At 53.5% G+C, this 23,077-nt stretch overlaps 6 protein-coding genes across 14 annotated transcripts; 2 read left to right on the top strand and 4 right to left on the bottom strand.

Moving 5' to 3' along the window:
• Window positions 1-11: 11 nt before the first annotated feature.
• Window positions 12-3,272, bottom strand: IFI35 (interferon induced protein 35). 2 transcript variants are annotated; one of them, XM_085210944.1, is made up of 9 exons: window positions 3,112-3,272; window positions 2,924-3,019; window positions 2,330-2,482; window positions 1,921-2,034; window positions 1,471-1,615; window positions 1,124-1,257; window positions 777-966; window positions 453-559; window positions 12-270 (listed from the first exon to the last, which is right to left on the bottom strand). In XM_085210944.1, the coding sequence occupies exons 1-9, from the start codon at window positions 3,124-3,126 to the stop codon at window positions 79-81; spliced, it is 1,146 nt and encodes a 381-aa protein (XP_085067070.1). In that variant the 5' UTR covers window positions 3,127-3,272; the 3' UTR covers window positions 12-78. The 2 variants fall into 2 exon arrangements, with proteins under 2 accessions (XP_085067070.1, XP_085067073.1); XM_085210947.1 differs by having other exon boundaries at window positions 2,342-2,482.
• Window positions 3,273-3,772: 500 nt separating this feature from the next.
• On the bottom strand, window positions 3,773-6,099 carry RPL27 (ribosomal protein L27). Its single transcript, XM_085210960.1, has 5 exons — window positions 6,016-6,099; window positions 5,834-5,916; window positions 5,428-5,597; window positions 4,725-4,835; window positions 3,773-3,863 (listed from the first exon to the last, which is right to left on the bottom strand). The coding sequence occupies exons 2-5, from the start codon at window positions 5,912-5,914 to the stop codon at window positions 3,815-3,817; spliced, it is 411 nt and encodes a 136-aa protein (XP_085067086.1). The 5' UTR covers window positions 5,915-5,916; window positions 6,016-6,099; the 3' UTR covers window positions 3,773-3,814.
• A 397-nt stretch (window positions 6,100-6,496) lies between these two features.
• RUNDC1 (RUN domain containing 1) lies at window positions 6,497-10,149 on the bottom strand. Its single transcript, XM_010724708.2, has 5 exons — window positions 9,820-10,149; window positions 9,006-9,164; window positions 8,610-8,808; window positions 8,287-8,394; window positions 6,497-8,053 (listed from the first exon to the last, which is right to left on the bottom strand). The coding sequence occupies exons 1-5, from the start codon at window positions 10,147-10,149 to the stop codon at window positions 7,188-7,190; spliced, it is 1,662 nt and encodes a 553-aa protein (XP_010723010.2). The 3' UTR covers window positions 6,497-7,187.
• Window positions 10,150-10,222: 73 nt separating this feature from the next.
• Window positions 10,223-12,379, top strand: PTGES3L (prostaglandin E synthase 3 like). Of its 7 annotated transcripts, none has more exons than XM_085210956.1 (7): window positions 10,223-10,363; window positions 10,726-10,839; window positions 10,950-11,016; window positions 11,338-11,455; window positions 11,760-11,869; window positions 11,958-12,011; window positions 12,100-12,379. In XM_085210956.1, the coding sequence occupies exons 1-7, from the start codon at window positions 10,356-10,358 to the stop codon at window positions 12,271-12,273; spliced, it is 645 nt and encodes a 214-aa protein (XP_085067082.1). In that variant the 5' UTR covers window positions 10,223-10,355; the 3' UTR covers window positions 12,274-12,379. The 7 variants fall into 7 exon arrangements, with proteins under 7 accessions (XP_085067082.1, XP_085067080.1, XP_085067084.1 ...); XM_085210954.1 differs by having other exon boundaries at window positions 10,932-11,016; XM_085210958.1 differs by having other exon boundaries at window positions 10,226-10,363; window positions 10,711-10,839; window positions 11,338-11,436; window positions 11,780-11,869.
• Window positions 12,380-12,419: 40 nt separating this feature from the next.
• Window positions 12,420-16,826, top strand: AARSD1 (alanyl-tRNA synthetase domain containing 1). The gene is made up of 12 exons (XM_085210941.1): window positions 12,420-12,613; window positions 12,690-12,812; window positions 12,889-13,048; window positions 13,397-13,454; window positions 13,797-13,953; window positions 14,051-14,167; window positions 14,359-14,489; window positions 14,647-14,713; window positions 14,875-14,966; window positions 15,588-15,642; window positions 16,093-16,187; window positions 16,349-16,826. The coding sequence occupies exons 1-12, from the start codon at window positions 12,575-12,577 to the stop codon at window positions 16,482-16,484; spliced, it is 1,230 nt and encodes a 409-aa protein (XP_085067067.1). The 5' UTR covers window positions 12,420-12,574; the 3' UTR covers window positions 16,485-16,826.
• On the bottom strand, window positions 16,816-21,949 carry G6PC1 (glucose-6-phosphatase catalytic subunit 1). 2 transcript variants are annotated; one of them, XM_085210943.1, is made up of 5 exons: window positions 20,720-21,949; window positions 20,237-20,346; window positions 19,351-19,459; window positions 19,096-19,211; window positions 16,816-17,173 (listed from the first exon to the last, which is right to left on the bottom strand). In XM_085210943.1, exons 1-5 carry the CDS (start codon window positions 21,169-21,171, stop codon window positions 17,007-17,009), a joined length of 954 nt encoding a protein of 317 aa, XP_085067069.1. In that variant the 5' UTR covers window positions 21,172-21,949; the 3' UTR covers window positions 16,816-17,006. The 2 variants fall into 2 exon arrangements, with proteins under 2 accessions (XP_085067069.1, XP_019478895.2); XM_019623350.2 differs by lacking the exon at window positions 16,816-17,173 and adding an exon at window positions 17,907-18,813 and having other exon boundaries at window positions 20,720-21,045.
• Window positions 21,950-23,077: the final 1,128 nt, after the last annotated feature.

The raw sequence follows: 23,077 nt of genomic DNA, 5'->3' as shown, positions 1-23,077 counted from the left end.
AGACACAGAGCTCCGTGCAGGCCTCTTTAATTCACACACTGAATTCCTGATGAGCCAGGCTTACAGGGCTGGTCAGGGCTAGCCCACATCCTCCCTGAACACAGCCACTGCCCAGCGCCCAGCTGGGACGTAGCCGAGGACGTCCACCTCTCCACCACCACGGCTGTCCTTCTGGAAATGGATCTCCAGCGCATCCCTCATGGGCTCCTCAGCCAGCACATCTGGGATCCCCGAGAGCAGAACCGTCCTGCTGCAGCGGGAGGGCTGCAGCTGGGCATAGAGAAGGAGAGAGCTGCAGACCGCATGCAGACTGCATGGGCAGCATGGGCTCAGGGTCTCTCAGCAGCAGAGGGGACCAGAAACGCACCCCTCAGGCTTTCAGGAGCCCCTGGCCCGTGCTGGCTCTCCTGAGGCTGGTGGGTGTTACTCCACACCAGAGTGCATACCCTTACCTGCAGGTTGGTGACATCTCCTCTCATATAGGGCGATATTTTGAGTTTGTATTTTGTTTTCCCAATAGGCACCTGGACCTGACCTCTAGTGATTAGCTGCTCGGCCACTGGAGATGGAAAAGAAAGCCCTGAGCTCCACAGACCCCTGCTGAACTCCTGGTTATGTTTCTGGCATGATCACCAACACTGCTCAGCTCCAGCACAGTCTCCCATCCCCATTCCTCACAGCTCCACCTGCTCTTGGGTGACAACCCAAGTGCTTCCCAGAGCTGGCTGGGCTGCTTTCCTCCTCCAGCAGCCCTGTGCTCAGTGTGTCCTACACACCTCCATCCTGTGTGAAGGTCAGCACCACCTGGCCACAGTCATCCAGGAACTCCCTGCTCTCCACCTCACTCCCTCCATTCTTCGTCTTGCTGAAAAAGAGCTCCAGCTTGTCCAGTAGGATATCCTCAGGGATGCCCAGGCTGGGCAGGCCAGACACCAGGATACTCCTGCTGCCTCGAGTGAGCCCAATCTGGGGATGGCAGAGGCTAGTTAGTGATGTAGCAGGGCAGAGCCTGAGGAGATCAGATCTGCAGTACTGGTGTGCTGGGCTGAGCTGCTATCAGTGACACAGTCCAGGCAGTAGTGGAGAAGGACAAAGGACACAGTCCCAAGCTCTTGGAACATACCTCCAGGGCAGATGGCAGCAGTATGTCCACCGGACCTGCCTGCACTCGCACATGGCACCGGTCAAGGTCTTCTGGGTCCTCCCCGTGGCTCAGCTCCACCACATGCTCTTTCATCTCTATCACCCGCTGGGCCACTGCAAAAGGAAAAGCCCTCAGCCCAGGCAATCAATAGGACAGGGCATAGAAGAGTGAAAGCTTTGGGAAAGGGAAACAGCCTTGCATAATGATGGCTTGGCCAGGACAGGCAGTGCTTGTGAGTGCTGTGGCTGTAGCACTGCTGCCAATGATGCTTGGCAAGCCCGAATGACAGGGATGCTTTCCCATAGCAGTGCTCTTTTCACTCTTACCCTCTGCCTTCTCAAAGGTGATGAGAGCTGAGCCCCCTGACAGAGGATAGCGGATCAGAGGGGTGAGCACCAGCTTGTTCACATCCTCCTTATCTGTTGTAAGTCCCTTAAACACTACCTTCCTTTCTGGTAAGGCATGCAGCATCTAGGTTAGAGAAAACAGCAGCTGGAAGAGACTGCACCCTGCACAAGGCCTGTCCTTGCCAACCCAGATGAGAAATAAGCTCATGGCTCAAACTGAACAGCTGGCTAGACTTAGCAGAGTCTCTCCTATGGTCCAGCAGTGCCCAGAGTCCCAAAGCCACTGCTTCTGGCCTTGGCAAAGGAGCCCCAGGCTGACAAGAGCTGGGCCTAATAACACACAGTGCCCAGCTGCATTCACCAGCAGCCTCTCCACCCTGGCTCACACCCCTCACCTGTGGCCATGAGTGCCTACACACGCTCTGTTACCGTCATCGGGTCTTCCCTGAGGATCCTCTTCCTCATTTCTTCCAATTTGTTTTCCAACATCTGCTTCTCCTGTGTCAATCTGCTCTTCTCATCCCGTGCTATAGAGATATCCACCTGGAAGAAAAGAAATAGTGAACGGTAGGGGAATCAAGACAAAGTTTGGGATTACAGCTGCTCTCTGATCTAAGCAACTCCAACCTGTGCCATTTTTCTGCTCACCACCCTGCACCCTCGCTTTCCACTGCAGCCCTCCTCAACAGCACAAGCTCACTTCCCCACAGAGGCCCCTTGTACTGTTCCATGTAACCATTGTTGCATCCCAGCAAAGTTATCTCAAAGTGGTGAGCTCAGCAGTGCAGCCAGACTTTCCACTGCTGCCTTGCCTAAGACAACTCCTTCAAGCACGCACCTGGAGGGATACCTTGTCATCATTTGGAGGCTTTTGCTTGAGACTTTTCTGAAGAAGTTCTCTCTCTTTCTTCACATGTTGCAACCTTTGCTCTACAGCTTCCTTGTCCTTTTGCAGCATCATGTTGGCTTGATCCAGAGCGCTACAAAGATCCTGTGAGAGGAACAATTAGTGTCTCTGTTAACAATGCAGCATCCCCACAGCATGTCCAACCCCAGTACATGGTTGTGTGGGCGGGCAGCAGGCTGCTCCATATGCACAGCGCAGGAGCCCAGTCCTGGTACTTCATGACTGTGAGTATCCCCTCTCCATTGTTTCTGGCTTGCACTCAGCAATTTGGTGCCACATGTATGAGAGAAAAATACAAAACTCAAGAAATCTGCTGGCATCCCAGTGCAGAGAGCTTGCAAGGAGACAGGTTAGCACATGAAAAACTGCTACCAAAAGCTGCGAGCACGACGGCTGCAGACTCAGAAGAGCGGCAGCTGCAGCCCGGGAAGCTGCGGGGCTTCTGTGCCGGCTACAATAGAGGCCTCAGAGGATCGGGATCTGACCCGACTCATCTCTCGGGGACGCGGCCGGAGCGGGACACACCTCGCACTGCTCGATCTCCTGCCGGGCTCGCTCGGGGCTCATCTTCAGGCTGCCGTCCTCCGGGCGCTGGGGGCTGGCCTGCCGCACCAAGGCGTCCTACAGAGCGCAGGGTCAGAGCCGAAGCCTCCGAGCCTCGGCCCCTCCTCTCCTCTCCCCTCCCACCCCGGAGCCCCGCGTGGTGCCCTCACCTCCTCCGAGTCCATGGCGGCGGCTCCGACAGCGAAGAGTGGCAGTGCGGCCGGACCCCGCGGCAGCCCGGGAGCACCACCCCGGCCGCAGCTCCCCCTGGCCCGACGCTTTCGCTTTTCCTTCCGCAGCGCAGCCCGGCCCCGCCCCGGTGTTTGGAGGACGGAGCTCCGTCCCGCGCAGGCCCAGCCCGGGCCTCCCCCAGGCGGGGCACAGCTGAATAATCGCGCTTTTAGCCCGGTTCCCAGAGAAGACGTGGTTACGGAGCTGCTTAGCCAGTAAGTAATGTAAAACGATAATAAAAACGTAGCAGGATCCCGGCAGGAGCTCAGTCGCTGCAATTCTCAGCCAGCTTATCTGGCATTACCTCTCCCATCTGCATTCACTGGCAGGGATTTACCCCCAAGACATCTCCAGTATATGGGCTGAAATAAAACAAATGACTTCAGCAGCAGGCGGTTGGAAGTGCACCGTTAGGCAATGAGGCACCCAGCAGCGATGCAGACACGGCTCCATTCACCCACACCTCAGGATCCCACATCCTAGATTTTTCAAAAGCTTACCCGGTTTACAATTGCTTTTCCAACTCATTTGTGAACATCCAAAGCAAATCTACACCCCAGTGAAAGGGCTACCAACACAATTTTACATAACAAAGCAAGATGGCTTTTAATAAACATTTATTGAAACAGTCCTATTTCAAATTTAGAATCGCAGCTTCTGGAAGAACCACTTATTCTTGCCAGTCTTGTATCTGAAAGAAGAGGAACACAAATTTTAGAGTGTACTTTGTATGAACAGGCAACAGCATAGAACATTCACCCAATCCCTCCATATCCACCTCTACAGGCAAAAAGCAGCACTCTGTTTACCCACAGGTAATGCATCTGGTTTCTTCCCCCCCAACTTGCCAACTAAACTTTCTTTAAAAGTTTGAAGTCCCCATGGAAGTGATTACCAGCTTGCAGATTTTCCTCATAAAGTCATATCATGAGGGAGACCCCCACTGTAACAGTTTTCACACACAGGGCAGCTCCAGATGATGTAGAATGTACCCATTAGTTGCACATAGAGAAGAACTGCCAACGTTTAGGTGCAAAGGATATGCATTATATACATGCTTTAAAACACTCAGATGTCTGAGCTGTCAGCAGGACATCCCTGCTTCCTGCTGCTGCTGCTGCACAGCTCCTTCCATGGAAGGTATTTCTGAAGTAAGCATTGAAATAAAGTGTTGTCAACAAGGAAAGTTTCTGGGCAAGGTGAGCACTGCCCTGTCATGCTAAGCTCAGTGGCATGAATCCGGTGGACACAAGGTGGTAGGATGCTAAGTTATCATCATGTCACCTGAACACCTCACTTGTTTCTGTGTGAGGCAGCAGCAAAGTAATTGTCAACATGAGTCTACTGGAATTTGTGAAGAGGAACATGGACGAACTCAACTTACCAGGCCTATTTGGTTGTGGGGAAAAGCACAGCAAGAGAGAAGTAATCATTCCAAAAACATACTTAAGCAATTTAAGGCAGTCCAACCTAGGACTCAACTAGGGCAACATTATCACTCTGAATCCTCTGGAAAGTGAGACACCGTCAAGATTATGAGCTTCCAACTCACCTCTCCTCAAACTTCACCTTAGCTTCACGTCTTGCTTTGCGTTTCAGAGCAGGGTCCCTGAACACATCCTTATTGACAACAGTTTTGTCCAGGGGAATATCAACAGAATACCTGGGCAAAAGAGCAGAACGGTGTGAGACAGTCACTGCATCTGGCATAAGGTCATATGTACGTATTGGTATCAGGCTAAAGAACTATAGTTCTTAAATCATTTAATTCCAGAAATCACCAGACCAAAGTAATTTCATTCAGTAAATTAAGGAAAAAGGTTCACTTGTGACAACAGACAGGCAACTCTGTACAGCATTTTGTATTTGGCAACCTGTAAAAGCAGCATTTACAACTGGAAAAGAAAAACATTCCTGGGTGGCAACAGCTGCCACGAGCACCAAATTTTCATGATAGTTTCAAAGTCACTGACATTCCACAATTAATTGAAATGAAACTGAACATGACTGAAACTAAAATCCAGCTGCATCATCTAAGCAGTATGTTGGTATTTCACATCAGCTTTACAAACCCTAAGTCACTATTTTCACACAGTGCACCCTGCATACACTCAGCCACACAATGGAGAACCTCTATGATTTGCAGCACTTACCAAACAGAACGTGCAAGAATTACAAACAATGAAAGCACACAATGTGTTTCTTTCGGCCCTCCTACCATCGGACTTTAGTCCTGCTGAAGTAACTACACTCACCGGGTGGGCATCAGGTGATTGTAGTTGTAAACTTTCACAAAAGATTTGATCTTAGACCTCTTTGCTATCTTCTTCTTGCCCATCGCCGCTGTCACCTTCCGCGGGTAGCGGTCGATGCCTGCCACCAAGGCGTGGCTGTAGGGCCGGTCGGATGTGCCATCGTCGATGTTCTGAAACACATCCCACACCCGCGCTGAGCCAACTCGTCGTCACAACCGCCCCGAGCTGCGCTGCGTCCAGCCGGGAAACCGACCACAAACACGGCCGCGCAGGCATCTCCAAACACGCCGCCGCCGGCTGCGCTGCGGGCTCTCGGCCGTTCTCCAGGAGCAGCCGGGGCAGCGCCGGGGCCGCCCAGGGCCAACAGCGAGGGCAGCCCCGCAGGAACCCCCAGCCCCACACTCACCTTCACGATGACAGCCTTACGCCCCGAGTAGCGGCCGGCGAGCACCAGCACCACCTTCCCCGGCTTCATAAACTTGCCCATCTCTGCAGACGCGGCACGCGGCGGTCAACAGCGGGCTCCGGCCGTTCCCAGCCCAGCCGTTCCCGCGGATGGAGGCAGATCCCACAGCCGCCCCAACTCACCGGCACAGCCGCTCCGATGGCGCCGCGGCGGAAAAGGAAACCCCTCCCGCTCCGCCGACCCTTCACCCCGCGCCCTGACGTCACTTCCGCCTCATCAACACGCGCGGCCGGCGCACGCGCACAGCGATCCGGCAGTTTCCGGGCAGCAGCCGGCCGCCCCGCGGCAGCCCGCCCCCCCCGCCCCCGCATCGTCCCCGGCAGCGGCCCGGCGCAGCTTCTGGTTCTGCCGGTGCCGGCCGGGCCGTCAGCGCAATGTCGACTAACGCTGCATTGTAAGGCAGAGCGCTCTTCTCACGACTTCATTTCAGGATCACTTGCAGCAGCGCAGTCCACGCCCAGCAGCAGACACAGAAATCCTAACGCCATCAGGAACTGCAGATACGTTACAGTGATATTACAAATATTACAAAGCCAAGTGAGCCACCATACCTGCATCACAAGGGCCAATAACCGACGCAAATTAAAACGCAGTCACTGGAAATAGATTTTCCCCACACAAACACTAATTAAAGCAGTTTAATACATCCGTCATGGAGTACCGCACCGCTGGTGCTCTGATCTCTGCACAGAAGTTTCAGAAAAGGACCTTCTGGGATATTTACAAAGTAATTTGAGTGTCAACTCCCTCATCCAGCAGCCTGAATATTGCTGGTTCAAGTGCATACCCAGTTCCTCAGCAAGATTTGCCCCCAGTTCTCTTACATTCACACTGGGAAAAACAAATCCCTCACCCCGTGCAGCCACATCAAGCACAAGCAACCAAACTCCCACTCCCAAGCAGACATCAGACTGCCTCACTTCTCCTGAGAGGAGTCTCATACTGACACCATTTAGACCACAGATTTTGAAATAAGTATGCAGATGCAGCACAACAGCTCAGATGCACTGTGCTCCCATGGACAGGCTCCGTGGTCAGGACCCTCCCGCACCCATCCAGCACAGCATAAATCTGCACACCAGTTTTGCCATTCAGATCTGCATAAGAAGGGTAGGATAAAGTGCTGTACCGCACCCAGCCACCAGCATCAAGATTTTCCTAAAAGCAAGTATCGATTTCAAAGAGCCAAATTTGGTCTTAAAGAAAAAAAAAAAAAAAAAAAAAAAAAAGTTAGACTTCCGGAGACCAACAGCTGCTCAGTTGTGAAAAGTGAATGATCTACAATAAAAATACATCAAAAAGCATCTTTGATGTTCTTCAGCTGCCGGACAGCCAGGTCAACCGGGAGGTTGAACTTCAAGTTGCTCAGACGACTGAGGATATTAAGTGCACTCTCAAAGCCCGTGTTTACCATGTAGCTCCATGGGTGGTAGTGAGATTGCACCAAAGCTCCAGATTTGCAGATCAGGTTTACCCAGGAGACCAAGCGCTGCTCGTTTAGCGCCATACACACTAGAGCTTTCAGTTCAGAGTCTGCACTGCGCTTGAAGGGGTTATGCTCAGTAAGAACCGTATGAATTGCTGTCAGCAGGCTCTGTTTGGGTGTGATGGTGACTCCTCCTGTCACAGGCAAGGCAAAGGATTGGGAGAGCTTGCGAGCTGGAGACTCCACAAAGGCCTGTCCATTTTTAGTTTTGTAATACTCCACAAAGAGTTCCCAGGGGTGCATGGTCTGTGGTGAGGAGGTGAACGCAGGAATCAAGCATGCAATGGGTGCCAACACCAGGCTCATCCCTTGAGAAGAGGCACAGAGCCCATGAGCCATCAGGTCTCGCAAAGCAATGGTCAGCTCCTTCCGCACAGCCAGAGTCAGTTCATCTCTCCCTCCCAATGAAACATCCTGCAGATCGGAAGAACTGATAACGTGGTCGCCCTGCTGGTGTTTTAAAGCTAGCTGCCTCACCCGGTCTACCGACAGCTCCAGTTTCTTAATTAAGGGAGAATAATCCTTGTTGGCTTGGTCCTTCTGCCAGAGGCTGTGAGGAATTTGACCAGTAGCACAACCAAACTGACTAACAGCAAATATCTGTAGCACAGCAAGCATGCGACGCATGAGGTGCAGGCCCGTTTCTCGCATCTTTTTGGCATCTTCTGGGTTCACTGCTCAGGTTAGAAAAGAAAGTAAAAAAAACAAGTTTTCTCATTAAGGAATCAACATACCTGCTTTTAAGAAGGGCAAAAGAATTGTACACAGACCTTCTGTCATCAGAATTTATAAATAATAGAAACACTTTAAAAACATGCTAATGTATCTGGATGCTGGTTCATGCTCCATGAACATCAAATGAGTGACAGCAAAAAAGAGACAAACCTTCACGCCAAGCAGTGCCTACCTCTGTTTCCAGAAGACCAGATATTTGGTTTGCAGGAACCACCACCATCTTTTCTGCCTGCACACTCACAGTGTCCATCTTCCACCTTACCAGAACCTCCAACTTCATCTAGGACAAGAATTTCACACTTGTGAATTTAAATTGTTTATCCCACATATAAAGGTCAGTACTGCCTTAAACCACTCCGCTCCTTGCTTGGCAGTCTGTTTCTATCCACCACCAGCTCTGAAAATTCTTAGACTTAGATCTGCAGACTTCCTCCTCATAACTATGTCAAAATTATATATCAATTCAATCTACTTGTCTAAAAACTGAGCACTGACCTTGAATGAAGTTGATAAACATTTCAAGGTCCCTTATCTGTGTCTTTAGTTGTTCCACCAACTGTTCCTTCACCCGAGCTGGATTAACAATCTGTGCAATGGCACTATCCACACGCTGCCGTAATTCTTCTGGAGAGAGTGTTGCAATATCTTCACTCAAGTTCATGTCCAGCTTCTTAATCAATTCATCTATAATCATCTGCAAAACATCAGTCAGTTGTATCACTTCACTATGTGGCACCAGTGTCCACAACCTCCAAAATACTCCATTCACTATCTTGGAAATAGGTTTCTTTGTCACACGATGAAAATCACAATAGATGACAAGACTGCACACATGCACGCAGACTAACTATTGATACTGCATGACTAATGACAGAACCTCAGGAGCCTTACCCGTTGCCTTTCCATAACCACAGACTGTGGAAGAGAGTCATAGCTGCCCTCCTGGTATGCAAATGTCTCTAGGTCATCCAGCTGTGTCTTAAGCTGCAAGATCAGCTCTCTTTGCTTTTCCTTCTGGACCTCAATATGCTCCTGCTTCTCTTGCTCACTCTGAAAAAAAAGTTGTCAGTAAATAAAATTAAACATTTACACTGCAGGCCAGCCCCACAGTACAGGACTGTGATATGAGGAATGTTTCCAGTTCATGCAATTAATTGATGAACATTACAAGTCATTTCAAAAAAAAAAAAGTGTGCCTGCATATCAAGGAGAGGTACTGGTCACATCAACTCACATGACAAACAAGAACCTCTGCAGATCAAGCTCCATCACACGCGCATCTGGCATGGTACAACACTGCTGGTCAGAGTAATGCTGGGCAGCTGTAACAACCACTCCTTACCTCAGATGCCCGTCACAGCAGGGGGAAGGGGCACAGCCGTTGCTAATTGGATTTTAAACAAGTCAGAGAATCACAGAGCTGTCAAGGCTGGAAGACAACCCAGCTCCATCCTCTGCCACAGGAGGGACATCTGACACTGCAGGTTGCCCAAAGCCCCATTCAACCTGGCCTCAAACAACTCCAAGGATGGGACACCCCTAGATTCCCTGAGCAGCCTGTGCTAGGCCACTATCTTAAGGCCTCTACCCTCCATCCTGGCACCGTACCCCGCAGCTTTCCTACAGGCCTCTTACGAGAGCCTGGCACACGAGATGCCATCCGCCCCATCAGGGCGCCCTGCCCCACCGCGCCCCGCACACTCACTGGGCCATCCCCGAGCCCGTGGGCCAACGGCGCGGGGCAGCCACGGAAGGCGAAGTCCTCGAGGTCGCGGAGCAAGCGCTGCTGCTCGGCCGGGCCGGCCCTGGCCACCTGCCGCAGTCGGAATTGCACCTGCGCGAAGTGCGAGGCCAGCGCCAGCAGCGCCCCGTGCAGGCGGCGCCGCTCAGCCCGCAGCCGTGGCACCGACCGCGGAGACCCCGCGGCCGTCTCTTCTTCTTCTTCGTCTCCTTCCTCTTCCTCCTGCTCCACCGTCACAGCGCCCACCGGCGCCCAGCGCTCCCCCGGGCCCAGCGGGCCGCCTTCCAGCTCCATTATGGCCGCCACCTGCGCCGCGCAGCCGCCGCCATCTTCTCGCCGTGGCGCGGGTGAGGCGGGGCCTGCGCGGCACCAAGGCGCGGCACCAGAGCGCGGCCCCCTCCGCGAGCTGCCAGAGCGCCCCCTTTAGGCTCGGAGGGAGCGGGAGGAAAACGACCGGCCCCGTTCCCGGCGGTCCGAAATAGTGCGGGGAGGGCACGGACATGGCGAGGTGAGCGGGCCCGTTCCACGGGACAGCACGAGGCGGGGTTCCGGGACAGCGCCCGGTCGAGTCCCAAATACCCACACAAGGCCTGGGGCAACGCCCAAACCAGGCCCTGGGCAGGGCCCCAGGACAGCCGCTGCTGGTAATGGACACGGCAGGGGTGGCCGATCGCGGCCTGCTGCGGCCCGCGGGTGCTGTGCGCTGGGGTGCGCTTGCTGCCACTCGCTGAGTAGCCGGCCCCGGGGTGCCTGCAACGCAGCCTGCGAGGGGTCCAGCGAGGCTTTGGCCCAAATCTCTGCTCTGATGTGCAGTCTGTCTTTGCTGCACTGGAGGTTCTATGGAAGTACCCCCAGCCCGTGTTTTGCCAGGCAACACGCAAAGACGCTGTGGTATGACCGCCCACGGTATGTTTTCCTGGAGTTCTGTGTGGAGGACAGCACAGATGTTCAGGTCATCATCGAGGATCACCGATTGGTGTTCAGGTGGGCTATAGGTCTGGAGCTGTGGGGATCTTGGGGGCAGGAGGATCCTGTGTGAGCCAGTGAAGCGTACGGTCAGCTCTGTCCTAAACCAGGTATCTGAATTTTGGCAGTTGCAAAAACGCAGATGGAGTAGAATTCTACAATGAGATCAACTTGTATGCCAGAGTGAACTCCAAGGTGAGACTTCTCCCCAGCAAGCCATTCCCTGACAGCCTGCATCGTGCTCAGAATCCAACAGAGCCTGTGCTGTCCTGAGCAGTGCAGCTTAGAGTTGGATTCTGTTCATTTCCTGAGAGTCTGAGTGGGGTGAGCACAAGCCTGGGAAACCTGACCCTTGGTCTGTCACACGCAGCACAGTGCTGGGCCACAAACAACTCTTCTCCGTGGTTCTGTGTACCACAGTCCAAGTGTGGCTGAGCTTTGATCCTCTGTGTATCTGTTGTGGATTAGAGAGGAACACAGCAGACACTGAGGGGAGACATCCTCATTTCTTGGCAGGACTCACGAGAGAAGCGCTCTGACCGCTCCATCACATGCTTTATGAGGAAGTGGAAGGAGAAAGTGGCCTGGCCCCGCATCACCAAGGAAAACATCAAGGTGCATATGGCACCGGACAGTAAGGAGAACCTTTGCGGCTGACTGTACCCAGTACAGTGGCTTCCTGGGTTCCACGTTCCCCCAGGACAGACACCCTGGGCCTGATACAGCCACCCCAAAATAGAGCTCTCAGTAGGCAGACGCAGGAATGCCTCCTGGTCCCTATCAGCCCACTTAAGCGCTTTGAGGAAGATGTGGTATTCCCATCCCTCAATGTGGGTAGGGTCAGGACTGGCCCCTGTGGCCACAGGGACATTCTCCTATGCAGGAGTAGCCCATGCTTGCTCCGTGTGAGGTCAGGGCTATGCTGCTTCCTTCCTCAGAGGATACTCTCTGCCCACAGCCAGCCTGGCTCTCCGTTGACTTTGACAACTGGCGAGACTGGGAAGGGGACGAGGAGGTGGAGAGGGCCATGGTGGAGGAGTATGCAGAGGTGAGCCTGGTTTTGTGTGCACAGGTTGCTTGGCACGTTGGGGCACAGCCAGCCGTGTCGTTCCTACAGACCTTTGTTCCCTATCCAGCTCCTGCAGAAGGTGACGGACAAAGCACCCCCTCCGACCATGGATGACCTGGATGTGAGTAGAGTCTGGGAGCTCTATTCCCCAGGCACTCCAGAAGTCCCTGGCACACTTCTTGCTCCAGCTGCTGCCCCCTGGGTTGCAGTGTGCTGTGGGGATGCATCCAGGGGCTCCCGGGCAGCACCGGGTGGTTGCCGCCGTCCTCCTCCCACCACGCTCCTCATCCCTCCGCAGGACGACCTCTGAAGCACGGCTCCACGGAGCAGCGCACAGCAACGAGCCGGGACACAGGCGAGGAAAGCGGAGCCCCGAGGAATGACGCCGGTTTGCGGCAGAGCGTGGCGGAGCCCAATGCACGGCGGCGAGAGCCGCAGGCTCTCCGGGCCGATTACGCGCGGGGCAATAAACGCGAAGTGCTGCCGCGATGCGCCACGGCGTGCCGTGAGCTCGGGGATCCGCGGGACGGGAGGGCAGCGCGGGCCGCCTTGAGAGGCGGAGTTCCGCCCGTCGGCAGCGCGCTCCGAGCCGGATCCGCCGCTCTGCCGGCCCCGCCCGCCAACCGCAGGTTCCTCCCCCGGCCGTCCGGTCGCCGTCGCTCGCCCGCAGCCTGGGCCGCCGCCATGGTGTTCCATTGCCAGCGGGACAGCTGGGCCCGGCAGGTAGCGGCGGGGCTGGCGGCGCGGCGAGGCCCGGTGCGGCCCGGCCCCTCACGGCGCCGCCGCCTCTGCGTTGCAGTTCGCCACCAGGGTGGTGTCGTGCCGGGAGGCCGAGCTGCGGCCCGAGGGCGGCGGGGAACCGACGCGCGGCTTCCAGGTGGTGCTGGAGGACACGATCCTCTTCCCCGAGGGCGGCGGGCAGGTACGGCCGGGGCCGGGGCCGGGCGAGGAGCGGGGCGGCGCGGCCGGGCCCGGACAACGGCTCTCTGTCTCCGCAGCCCGATGACCGCGGCCTCATCGACGCCGTCCCGGTGCTGCGCGTCACCCGGCGCGGCGCCCAGGCCGTGCACTTCGTGGAGACGGCGCTGGAGCCGGGCAGCGCCGTGCTGCTGTCGTTGGACTGGGAGCGCCGCTTCGATCACATGCAGCAGCACTCGGGTGCGGGGCTGGGGCGGGTGAGGAGGGCGGCGCGCTTCGTCCCTTCCCGGTTCGCCCGCCAGTTCCCGCCCCGCCCCCCCGGTTTTCCCCACCGTGCTCGTAAGGCGGCTTCGCGGGGCTGGAGGCGGCGCGCGGTGCGCCGGAGACGCTCGAAGTGCACCGTGGTGCCCCGGGGTCTCCGGAGGACCAACCGGTGACGGCTGCCCCCCCGCCTGCCGCCAGCAACCTCCGAGCACCTGGGCGGGGCCCAAACACTGCGGGGAACGTCGGCAGAATAACTGTACAGTTTGGTGGAGGACCCTTTCCTGCATCCCGAGCTCAAAGGCACTGCTTGCACATCTCTTCCAGGACAGCACCTCATCACTGCCATGGCGGAGCGGATGTTTGGATTCAAGACAACTTCATGGTGAGCTGGAAAAGCAGCTGTTAACCTTAGCCTCCCCTGGTGTGTGTGCCTGCAGGCCAGGAGGAGGTGCACGTTGGTAATGGAAAGCAGCATATGCTGCAATATTTCACCTAAGCACAGATGGCCCGGGCTGAAATAAGACAAGCTGTGTAAACTGTTTGCTTTGTCTTGTCCTGTTGCATGGGCATGATGTGCATCTGATGCTCTTTAAACTGCAGGGAGAGGAGAGAAGCGTTTGGTTTCAGTCACATTCCCAGCACCTCCTCTCAGGTGGCACTTGGTGCTGCCTAGAGGAATTTTCCATCTGCTCTTCACAGCAGCAGATGTTCTTCATCTGTGCAGGGAGCTGGGCCGGCAGCAGAGTGTCATCGAGCTGGACACCCCCTCCATGACCGCAGAGCAAATGGAAGCGCTGGAGCAGAGCGTGAATGAGAAGATCCGGGAGAGGATACCTGTGACAGTGCGAGAGCTGGCTGCAGATGACTCTGAGGTTGAAACAGTTGAGTGACGGGAGTGAAGGAAGCTGGCGATGCCCATGGGACCAAAGCAGTTGCAGCATGGATATTGGTTTGTCTGCCATTCTCCTGCTCTGCTAGGTGAGAAGCCGTGGCTTACCAGGTGACCACACGGGGCCAGTTCGAGTTGTAGACATTGAAGGCATAGACTCCAACATGTGCTGTGGGACTCATGTCTCCAACCTTAGTGACTTGCAGGTAGGGGGCTGCAGCCACATTACCTCCAGGAGCCCTCAGCACACACATACAGCTCGAGGACAGCAGAAATCCTGGAGATACAGGGTCTGCTTGAAATTGTCCTGGGGGGAAAATGAGCAGAGCTGACCACCTATGAGAATAAAAGCAAAATATCATTCTCCTTCTCTAACCAGGGTATTTTTCTGTTTAAGGTTATTAAACTTCTTTGCACAGAGAAAGGGAAAAAGAACAAAACCAACTTGGTTTTCCTGGCAGGAAATAGAGTGTTGAAGTCAGTTGAACAAAGTCACCGTACTGAGAAGGCCCTGACCTCACTGCTGAAGTAATACCCTTTTCACTTTGGTTCTTTTATCTTTTTTTTTCCTTCTGACAAATGTAGCATAAGTCTCAGGTGCTTCTACACGATGTTTTTTATTATATATTACCCACTTTTGCTCCATTAATAAATCTTTAGATCCAAATTTTCCTTTTTCTTTCAGAAATGGACCAGGTGAGCATGTAGAGGCCGTGAAGAGATTGCAGAGTTCTGTGAAACTGCTTCAGAAGGTATGAGATTGGCTGAGGAAAGCAGATTGTCTGCTTCTTGTAGACCTGACCTGAATTTGAGGCGTCCATTTTTATCAAAACTGCTTCCAATTCTGGGAGCACAACTCAGTGTTGATGCTGGCTTGACCATCTGTGGTGCTGCTTTTTCACTTTTCTTTCAGAATAATTTGAACCTGCTAAGAGACGTTGCTGTTTTGATAGCCCGGGATTTCAAAAGCAGACCTGTTCAAAGTCCGCTGTTTGTCTTACACAGGTATGGAGGAGTTCAGGGAAAAGGATAAGAACCCATGGTATATGATTTGTGACAGCTGCATTTTCTTGACACCTATTTAGACCTGTTTATGACAATTATATTTTTAAAAGTCAAAAATTCCTCAAGGACAGCTACAAACAAGGTGGAAATAACTGTCTGGGCCTGCCAAAAGGTTGTATAGTTAAAGAAATGTGTTAGTAATTCAGTTACTGAATTCCTTTGATGCTATAACTAAGAAATGATTGTGTCTGTCTCGTGTCTTTTTGCCACAGTATTTTCAAATAAAACTGAGGAGCTTGATTTCTTAAACACTTAAATAATTCCTAATACACCCACAAGAAATTACAAAAAGGATTTATATGTATAGAAAGAAAATAATCTGCAGCCTGATTGCAAGAGACCAAAACGTCAGGCACAATCATAGGCTGTGCTTGCAGATCTTACCTTTCAACTTCTCTGATGTTAGTGGAAATTTTAGTCTTAAACAAACAAAATGGAAAACTGAGAAAAGCTAAGCTTGGAGAGTCATTGCCTCCTGCTTGTTATTAATGTTTTGTACTCTGGTGCGGATATATATACTTTTTTTTTTCTGCTGAAGTAGCTTTTTACCTGTCCATGCAGGAAAGAGGGTGACTCTGAGTTTATGAACATCATTGCTAATGAGATTGGAAGTGAGGTGAGTCATCGATACAGACTAACCTGCCACCAGCCGTGTTTTCATTCAACTTTGTAGCAAGGCTGGATAGGCTTCCATTTGCACCACAGTCACAAGCTGCAAGTCTCCTTCCTTCCAGAAGAGGTTGTGGTTCCCAGCAGCCTCAGGGTGCTGGGGGTCCTCAATAGTCAAAAAATACAGCAGTGAAAATTCAGAGCACCATGGAAGAGCCTGTCTGACAAAAAGCCATGCTGCTCCTCTTTGGACATGCTAACTTTGGACAACCTAACTCCGGTACCTGCTAGGTCCCCCACAATGTACAATTCAGTCTGAAAGCTTCAAAAACTCCCTCCCCTTTTACTTCAAGTTGAGTTTCAGTAGTGAGCACAAACTTACAACTTGTTTTAATGTCTTAATGGTAAAAGGAGGGCACTGGCCCTTTGGGAGCATCATCCCTCTCTCTGTCTACAGGAAACCCTGCTGTTCCTGACTGTGGGAGATGAAAAAGAAGCAGGACTCTTTCTTCTAGCTGGATCTGTTGAAGCAGTTGAGAATTTAGGTCCCAGGTACATTGTTCTGTGGTTTCTTTAAAATTAATGAGACTTCTGCCCGAGCAGCTGAGCAGTGTAATTAGGGCATGGACCCTTCTATGCTCACTGAGCAGGTTAGGGCAAGCTACTTTCCTCTACAAGTGAGTGGCCTTCAGCATGTCTTGACGTTTCTGCAGGGTGGCAGAACTGCTGGAAGGCAAAGGAGCTGGGAAGCGAGGCCGCTACCAGGGCAAGGCAACCAAGATGAGTCGTCGAGGAGAAGTGCAAGCTCTGCTCCAGGAATTCATCAGCCAACAGAGAGATGAAGCATAAAGAAAGAATTCTAAAAGTAGGGCTGTCATCCCTGCTTTGCATGATTTCCACTAAGTTCTCTCCCAGAAAATAAAGACAAAAAAAGTCCCACGTAAAATCCCATGGAGTTAGGAAGGACTACTGCTCCATGTCTCTCCAGCTTGCCATTTCTGCCAGCAGTTCCCAAGGCTGCTACAGCTGCAGCTGCAGAAACAAAAGGGGCACTGAATAGCCATGGTCAAAAAGCACCTGATATGGGTCTAGGTATTGTTGTTTTTTTCCCTCCTAGAACCAGCATGGCACGTTTAGTCCAGATGTTCATAATAAAGAGAGAAATAAAGACAGACAAATCTCCATCTTAAAGATGTTTATCTATCATGAACGTATAGGATAGCAGCAGCCTCGCGTGGTTTCCTCGCTTGCCCATGTTGCGCTGTCACTCAGCGAACAGCAGAGCCCTCTGCCAGCTATTGAGCTGTTTGTGAGTAGCAGGATCAGGTTAAGGGTCAAGGCTGTGCAGGCCATCAGTCCTGTGGTGACACTTCAGGAGGAGGGGAAGCAGCAGTCCTTGTTCCCGATGCACAGGGTGCCCAGAGGTGCTGGCTGCATCCTTGCCCAGCTGGACTGACAGCTTGGCCAACACTGTCCTTTTCCAGCCAGTGGAAACCTGGGAGTTGCTGATCTAGGTAAGCTTCCTATTGAAGCTTTTCCTGTAAAAAAAAGACCTTTGCAGCTGAACTCTATCCTTAGATGCTTACAGCCCACTTTGCGTTGGATGGGATTTTAACATGGGGCTCGGATGATTTGCTGTTTGGACTTTATCACCCTGTGGATGCAGCATTAGGCACCACATCTGGGCTGCACGCACCTTGTACATGCACTCTGACAGTTGCCAGCATCCACTGATTATTGTCATGAGCTTTAACTGTGCTTTGTGGGTCTGTGTACCGGAGTCACTCCTATCACAGTCAGCTGTTCTGCTAATGGGGTGGGGTACAGGGGATGTGGGATTGCCAAGCAGCACTGCACGGACCCCACACAGACCTGCTGGGTCTTAAAGCTCTACTTGCTGCCCTCAGTAGTGAGGTGACACAAATGTGTCTTCATTGCTGACGTGGTGCACACAGGGCCCCTGAACAAAGAGCACAAAAGCAGCTTTGCCTCCCTGCCCTGTGTGCAGCCACTACTGAACTTCAGTCAGGACACCTCCATGCATCTTCCCAGAACTCCTGAGTTCTCCTTTACATGCCTGTATGTTCTAGGCAGCAGGAAGACTTGGAGAAGCCTGGTGCTACCTCTCCTTATGCTTCCAGCCATGTCTTGCAGCAGGCAGGAGCAGGACCTGAGAAGGAATATCCTCCTTTCAGCACCAACAGCCTCCTTGCACCAGGGGATGGCACTTGGGCACTATCCCCACACCCACAAGACAGCTGAACTCACCAATAAAATACATCTTCAGCTTTAATAAAATACGCCTTGTTTAGAGACACAACACTACATGTATGCACACACGTACCCAGAGCTGCTCCACGCAGCAGTGAACACTGGGCAGGGGCTGAGGAGCCTTGGGGTTGGGGGCTCCCACGAGCTGGTATTTGTTTCCATCTCCTGCCTGTCCCCCTGCAGAGCTGCCTTTCCACAGCCTTTGAGCACTCACAACTGACAGTGCCTTGCTCCTGCTGTCTCTGTCCCTTGTGCCACAGGCACCTGTGGCGCGTCTGGCACCGTGGGTGCACGCCATGCTGGAGTCAGCCCATGAAGCTGTAATGGGGAGAAACCAGCACAACCCCCACGATCCCATTGTTCCTGAGCCAGGGTGGCCACGCTGTTACCTGCCCCTAGACACCCTTCTTGTCCTGCGTGGCCAGAAACTGAGAGATGCAGTAGGGGATGAGGCCGACAGTGGCCAGCGGCACAGCTGCGCTCTTGCAGAAGGAAAGGACATAGAAGAGCAGCTGCATGTGGGAGGGCAGCCTGAAGGCATCAAAGAGGTGCAGGACCAGCAGCGAGGCGGCAGCACAGCCTAGGCGGAAGGACAGCTGGTGGCCTTGCTTCCCACGGCAGCTCTCCAGGTACATGTGGGAACTCAGAGCCAGCCCCAGCCCAAAGAGGATGCCCAGGTTGCGAAGAAGGCTGGCGAAGGGCGTGGTATCGATGTGGACCCACTCAGGATGGGCGCACCACTTCTGTGCCTTCTCCAGTGTCCAGAGCAGTTCAACACCAAGGACACGCAGTAGCAGGTAGAAGCCCAAGGCGAAGCTGAAGAGGAAGAAGGTGATGCCCAGGTACCTGTGGAGGCTGGCATGGTAGATGGAATGGATGTGCTGGAAGGTCTCAGCCACAGCCATGCCTGCCAGGAGAAGAGGTACTAGCAGTCAGAACGAGATGAAGAGCGGCTCCAGAGCGCGGTGCAGACCTGACAGTCACTGCTGCACCCTTACGCTCTCAAATTCCTCTTCCCATGTCCCCCAGCCCACATCCAATGGCACATGGATAAAGGCTTCTTCTCTACAGCAACAAGTGCAGAGCCATTGTCTGCAGTTCTTGCTTGCTCCTGCTCCTTTCTTGTGCACACAATGGGAGCACAGGGGTGTGCTAAGTTGTGGAAGGGACAGAAACAAAGTGAGCTCACCAGATATGACCCCTGCGATGACCTGATGTGGAAAGTGGGCAGCGATGAAAACGCGGGACAGACAGACACAGACCTGAATGGCCCAGAACCCCGTCCACAGCATGATCCACAGAATCCTGCAAGGGGTAGAGAGCTCCATCAGTGCCAAAACTGGCGCATGCTGCCACTATGGACTTTGAGTGGTGTCAGAGCTGCTGCCTAAATGGGTCCACCTGCATCCCTTTCATCTCTGGTTCAGGGCTTGCACACACTCACCAGTACTTCAGTGTTCTTGACTGCTTCTTGCCCATGGCGATGGAAAGCAGGGCGGTCACCATGACGTAGTACACTCCTGCTGCACCCATGGCATGGCCGGAGGGGCTCCCTGGGTAAGAAGCAGGGCTTAGGTCAGCCCCCTCAGAGCAGGCTGTCCCTGCTGCCCTCGTGCCCCAGGGGCTCCCGCACTGAGCACCCATCCCTAGCCTGCAGGCAGGTGATAGCATGGCACAGGGAGCACAGAATCACAGAACTGCGGGAGGCAGAAGGGACCTCTGGAGCTCTCCCATTTCAACCCTCCCGACCCCACCCTAGCCCCCCCCAGCAGTTTCCCCAGAGCAGGTTGCACAGGAATGAGTCCAGATGAGTTTGGGTATCTCCAGAGAAGGAGACTCTTGCACCAATCTGGGCAACTGTGCCAGAGCTCCATCACTCTCACATCACAGAAGTTCTTCCTCACAGTCAGATAGAACCCCCCGTGCCCAATGCCCCCTGTTCTGGTGCTGGTCACCACCTAATAGATCCTGGCCTCCACGTTTCAGATACTGATCAGCACTGATCAGATCCCCTCAATGCCTTCTCTTTGTCAAGTGACCAGCACCAGGGCTCTCAGCCTTTCCCCACCCCCATCACAAGATGATCCAGGTCCCCACCGTCTCCGCAGCCCAGCACAGGCAGAGTTTGTGCTAAATTGCCACATCTGCACACACCAAGGGTAAAAGTCTGCTCTGCACCAGAACATGGCAGTGGCCCCACAGCTCAGTGATAATGGCCGAGATAACAGTACTGGCTGTGCCAGCACTCCCCCCCACCCCCAGCCTAGGATCAGGACTCCTGGGTCCCTGGGCAAAGTGCCAACTGCTTTTGTCAGAGCAGGAGACCCTACCAGGGCCGGTCTCGCAGGTGAGTGGGAACTGCTGGATGGCCGGCGCAGAGGTGTTGCTGTAATAATCAGTTTCATGCACCCACCAGTATGGCCTCTCCCCAAACAGGATCCTGAAATGAAAGTAGAAAGGGATTTGTGGTCATCCTGGGCACCAGAATGGGCTGTGGTTCCAGCTCTGGCTGTGAGCTGGAAGGCATCAAAATATCACCCAGACAGCACCTGCCCCTGCCCCCATCCCCAAACCCCTAAGACGAGGAGCAGGAATGCCCTGGGAGCAAGCTGATGTTCTGAGAAGAGGATATGTCTGCTCCTTCCGTGCCTTTTCAGGCTATGAGCAGCCATCCCATCGTGCCAGCATAGGCACAGCTGTCCCCATCACATGCTTAGGGTATAAGCGATACATCAGGACTGGGCACACATCTTACTATATTAATCCAGCCATGTTGGTGCACCTGCAGCGAGCTGCAGCACAGCACTACTCACCACTTGAAGACGAGGTTGAGCCAGTCCCCGATCACGGCCACCCAGATAAGCCGGATGCCCACTGGCTCACACAGGTGGAACCAGATAGGGAAAAGAACAAAGAAAGTGTTCCTGAGGTCTGCAGCAAAGGAGATAAAGAGGAACCAGTCCTGAGAGCCCTGGAAATGCTCCTGCAGCCAATGCGTCGCCTGGATGCCTGCATCATGCAGGAGGTTCATGGGGGCTTCCATCCTCCTCTGCAGCCTCCTGCCTGGTTCAGGCTGTCCTGTGCTCCACTGCAGTTTTATACCCCACGAGTTCGTGTTTGCTGCCGATAGGTCACTTGCCCCAGCATTGATCTTTGGACCCAAAACCACTTTTGCTGAAGGGTGCATCACTGGCGGGTTGTTACAAACGTGCTTGGAACAACTTGCAAAAAGGGGAAAAACAGGCTGCAGGGTGGCAGAGGTCATGTCCTGTAGGAGCCTTAACCCTTCACTGCCCCATTACTCAGGGGGGGATTCTGCAGCCCCTGCTCTGTCTGGCTCCCCCTCTAAAAAACCACCTGGTCTGCCAGTGAACTCCAGTGTTCACTAGCAGGGGAGAGGTTTGAATACCTGCAGAGGGATGGAGTGACATTTATCCTATCCCTCTGAGGATCAGGTTCTGCATAGAGCAGGGGCTGCCCAATACCCTGACTCCCTCTGAAACCTGAGCCTGATGACAAAGCACTGTCATCACAGTCTTTGCCAGGCTGACACAACCAGTGCTCTCTTCAGCAAGAAACTTCCCAAGCTGTTACAGGAGATCCCCAGAGCAAGGCCTGGGGACGTCTTGGCTGCCAGCGGTGTTTTCCTGAAATCTGTAGGATTTCAGGACCTGTGCAAACCAGGCAGGGAGAGCGATCCTAACTAGCACATCCCCAGGTTAATCCCTCCTGCCCTGCCAGCCCTCAGAAACGCAGATGGAACTGAAGACATCCCTTGTCATGTCCCTGCCTGTCATCTTTCCACCCCAGCCACGCAGCACTGACAGATCTATTTTCCTGTTCCTCTCTGGGAGTTAAGGGTGAATGGGTAATACAGATCTATCTACAGGATCCTGGAACACTGGGGTCAGTCCAGCAGGACAAATCCAGCTGTCCATCCCTGGCTGCTGCAGGGACACACATCAGAGCAGCACGGGGCACCTGGCAGAGCCCCAGGCGCACAGCTGTACACACAGCAGAAGCAGACAGCAGAGTGTTAATGATTAGCAGCCAGTGAAAATGTACCACTTATCTCTCACTCCTCTAGAAAGTTCAGGTCAGGAGCCTTGAACTGCTCCATGGTGCAGTTTGACGCAATGCAGAGGATGTGTCCAGCAGCAGCAGCAGCAGGAGGCACAGGGCAGCATCCTCCCTCTTCCTGCCCCCTGCCTCAAGCGACCATCATGATGTCCACACTTGCAGCTGACAGGCCCAGGAAGGACTGTTTTTATTGGCAAACACTGGTTTATTTAGGGCAGTGAAAATATTTAGAGATCTACCTTGAGGTGCAGAGCAGCAAGAGGCTGGAGATAGCACGGCAGAGCAGCAGCACCACTGGCGCCCTGCAGTCAGCTGAGTCTTGGTGTCCTGAGGAGCTGGGGCTGCTCTGATGCTCCCAGAGAAGGGAAGTGTGAGCACAGGTAAACCCTGGTGCAGGCTGGCAGGATCCAGCCCAGAACATCTGCTCTGTGCTGGCAGGGAGAGCCACATGAGGGAGAGCACAGCATCCTAATCCCCAGCACACAAAATGGAGCAGAAGTTTGCACAGAAATAGAATTACTCTTGCAAAACTAAATTCCTCAGCAGCTCCTTTTGGTGCCCTCAGCTGAGAGCTTTTGGCCAGCACAAAGGAATTTAATGGGCTTGGCTCCCACATCCAATGCGTTTTGAAACAGTTAGCAATTAATCCCTCAAAAGCTTTGCTGCAGAAAATGGGAGCAAAAGGAACTGGGGGAAGGGGACAAGCAGGACAAGCATATTCCAGCCCCTTTGGAAAGAGTCACAGCAACAAAATGGGGATTGCACTTGGGAGAGGCCAGGAACTGGAATGGGAACAATGGCTCCCCTACAGTCACAGCCAGATAAGCTGGCAACCCAGGAGCTGCATGCCCTGCAGTGACAGCAGCTGGCTCCAGGACACGATGTCCCCACGGTTCCCAAGCCACCACGCACGGCCAAGGCACGCGCAGCACACACTGTCACACTTGGCTGCCCCTTAGCACCAAGGTTTCATCCAGAAGATTCTCAGTCCATTGCAGTGCTGGGGTTGGAAACAAGGTCACCACTGCCTGCGTCAGCACGTGGTCAGAGTCCAGGCAGTACTTGTAAACACACAGGAGTACATCCCTGCA

This window comes from Meleagris gallopavo, chromosome 29, assembly GCF_905368555.1.
Source record: "Meleagris gallopavo chromosome 29, MGAL_WU_HG_1.1, whole genome shotgun sequence".
Classification (NCBI taxonomy): domain Eukaryota; kingdom Metazoa; phylum Chordata; class Aves; order Galliformes; family Phasianidae; genus Meleagris; species Meleagris gallopavo.
This window is presented reverse-complemented; position numbering and strand designations above follow the sequence as displayed.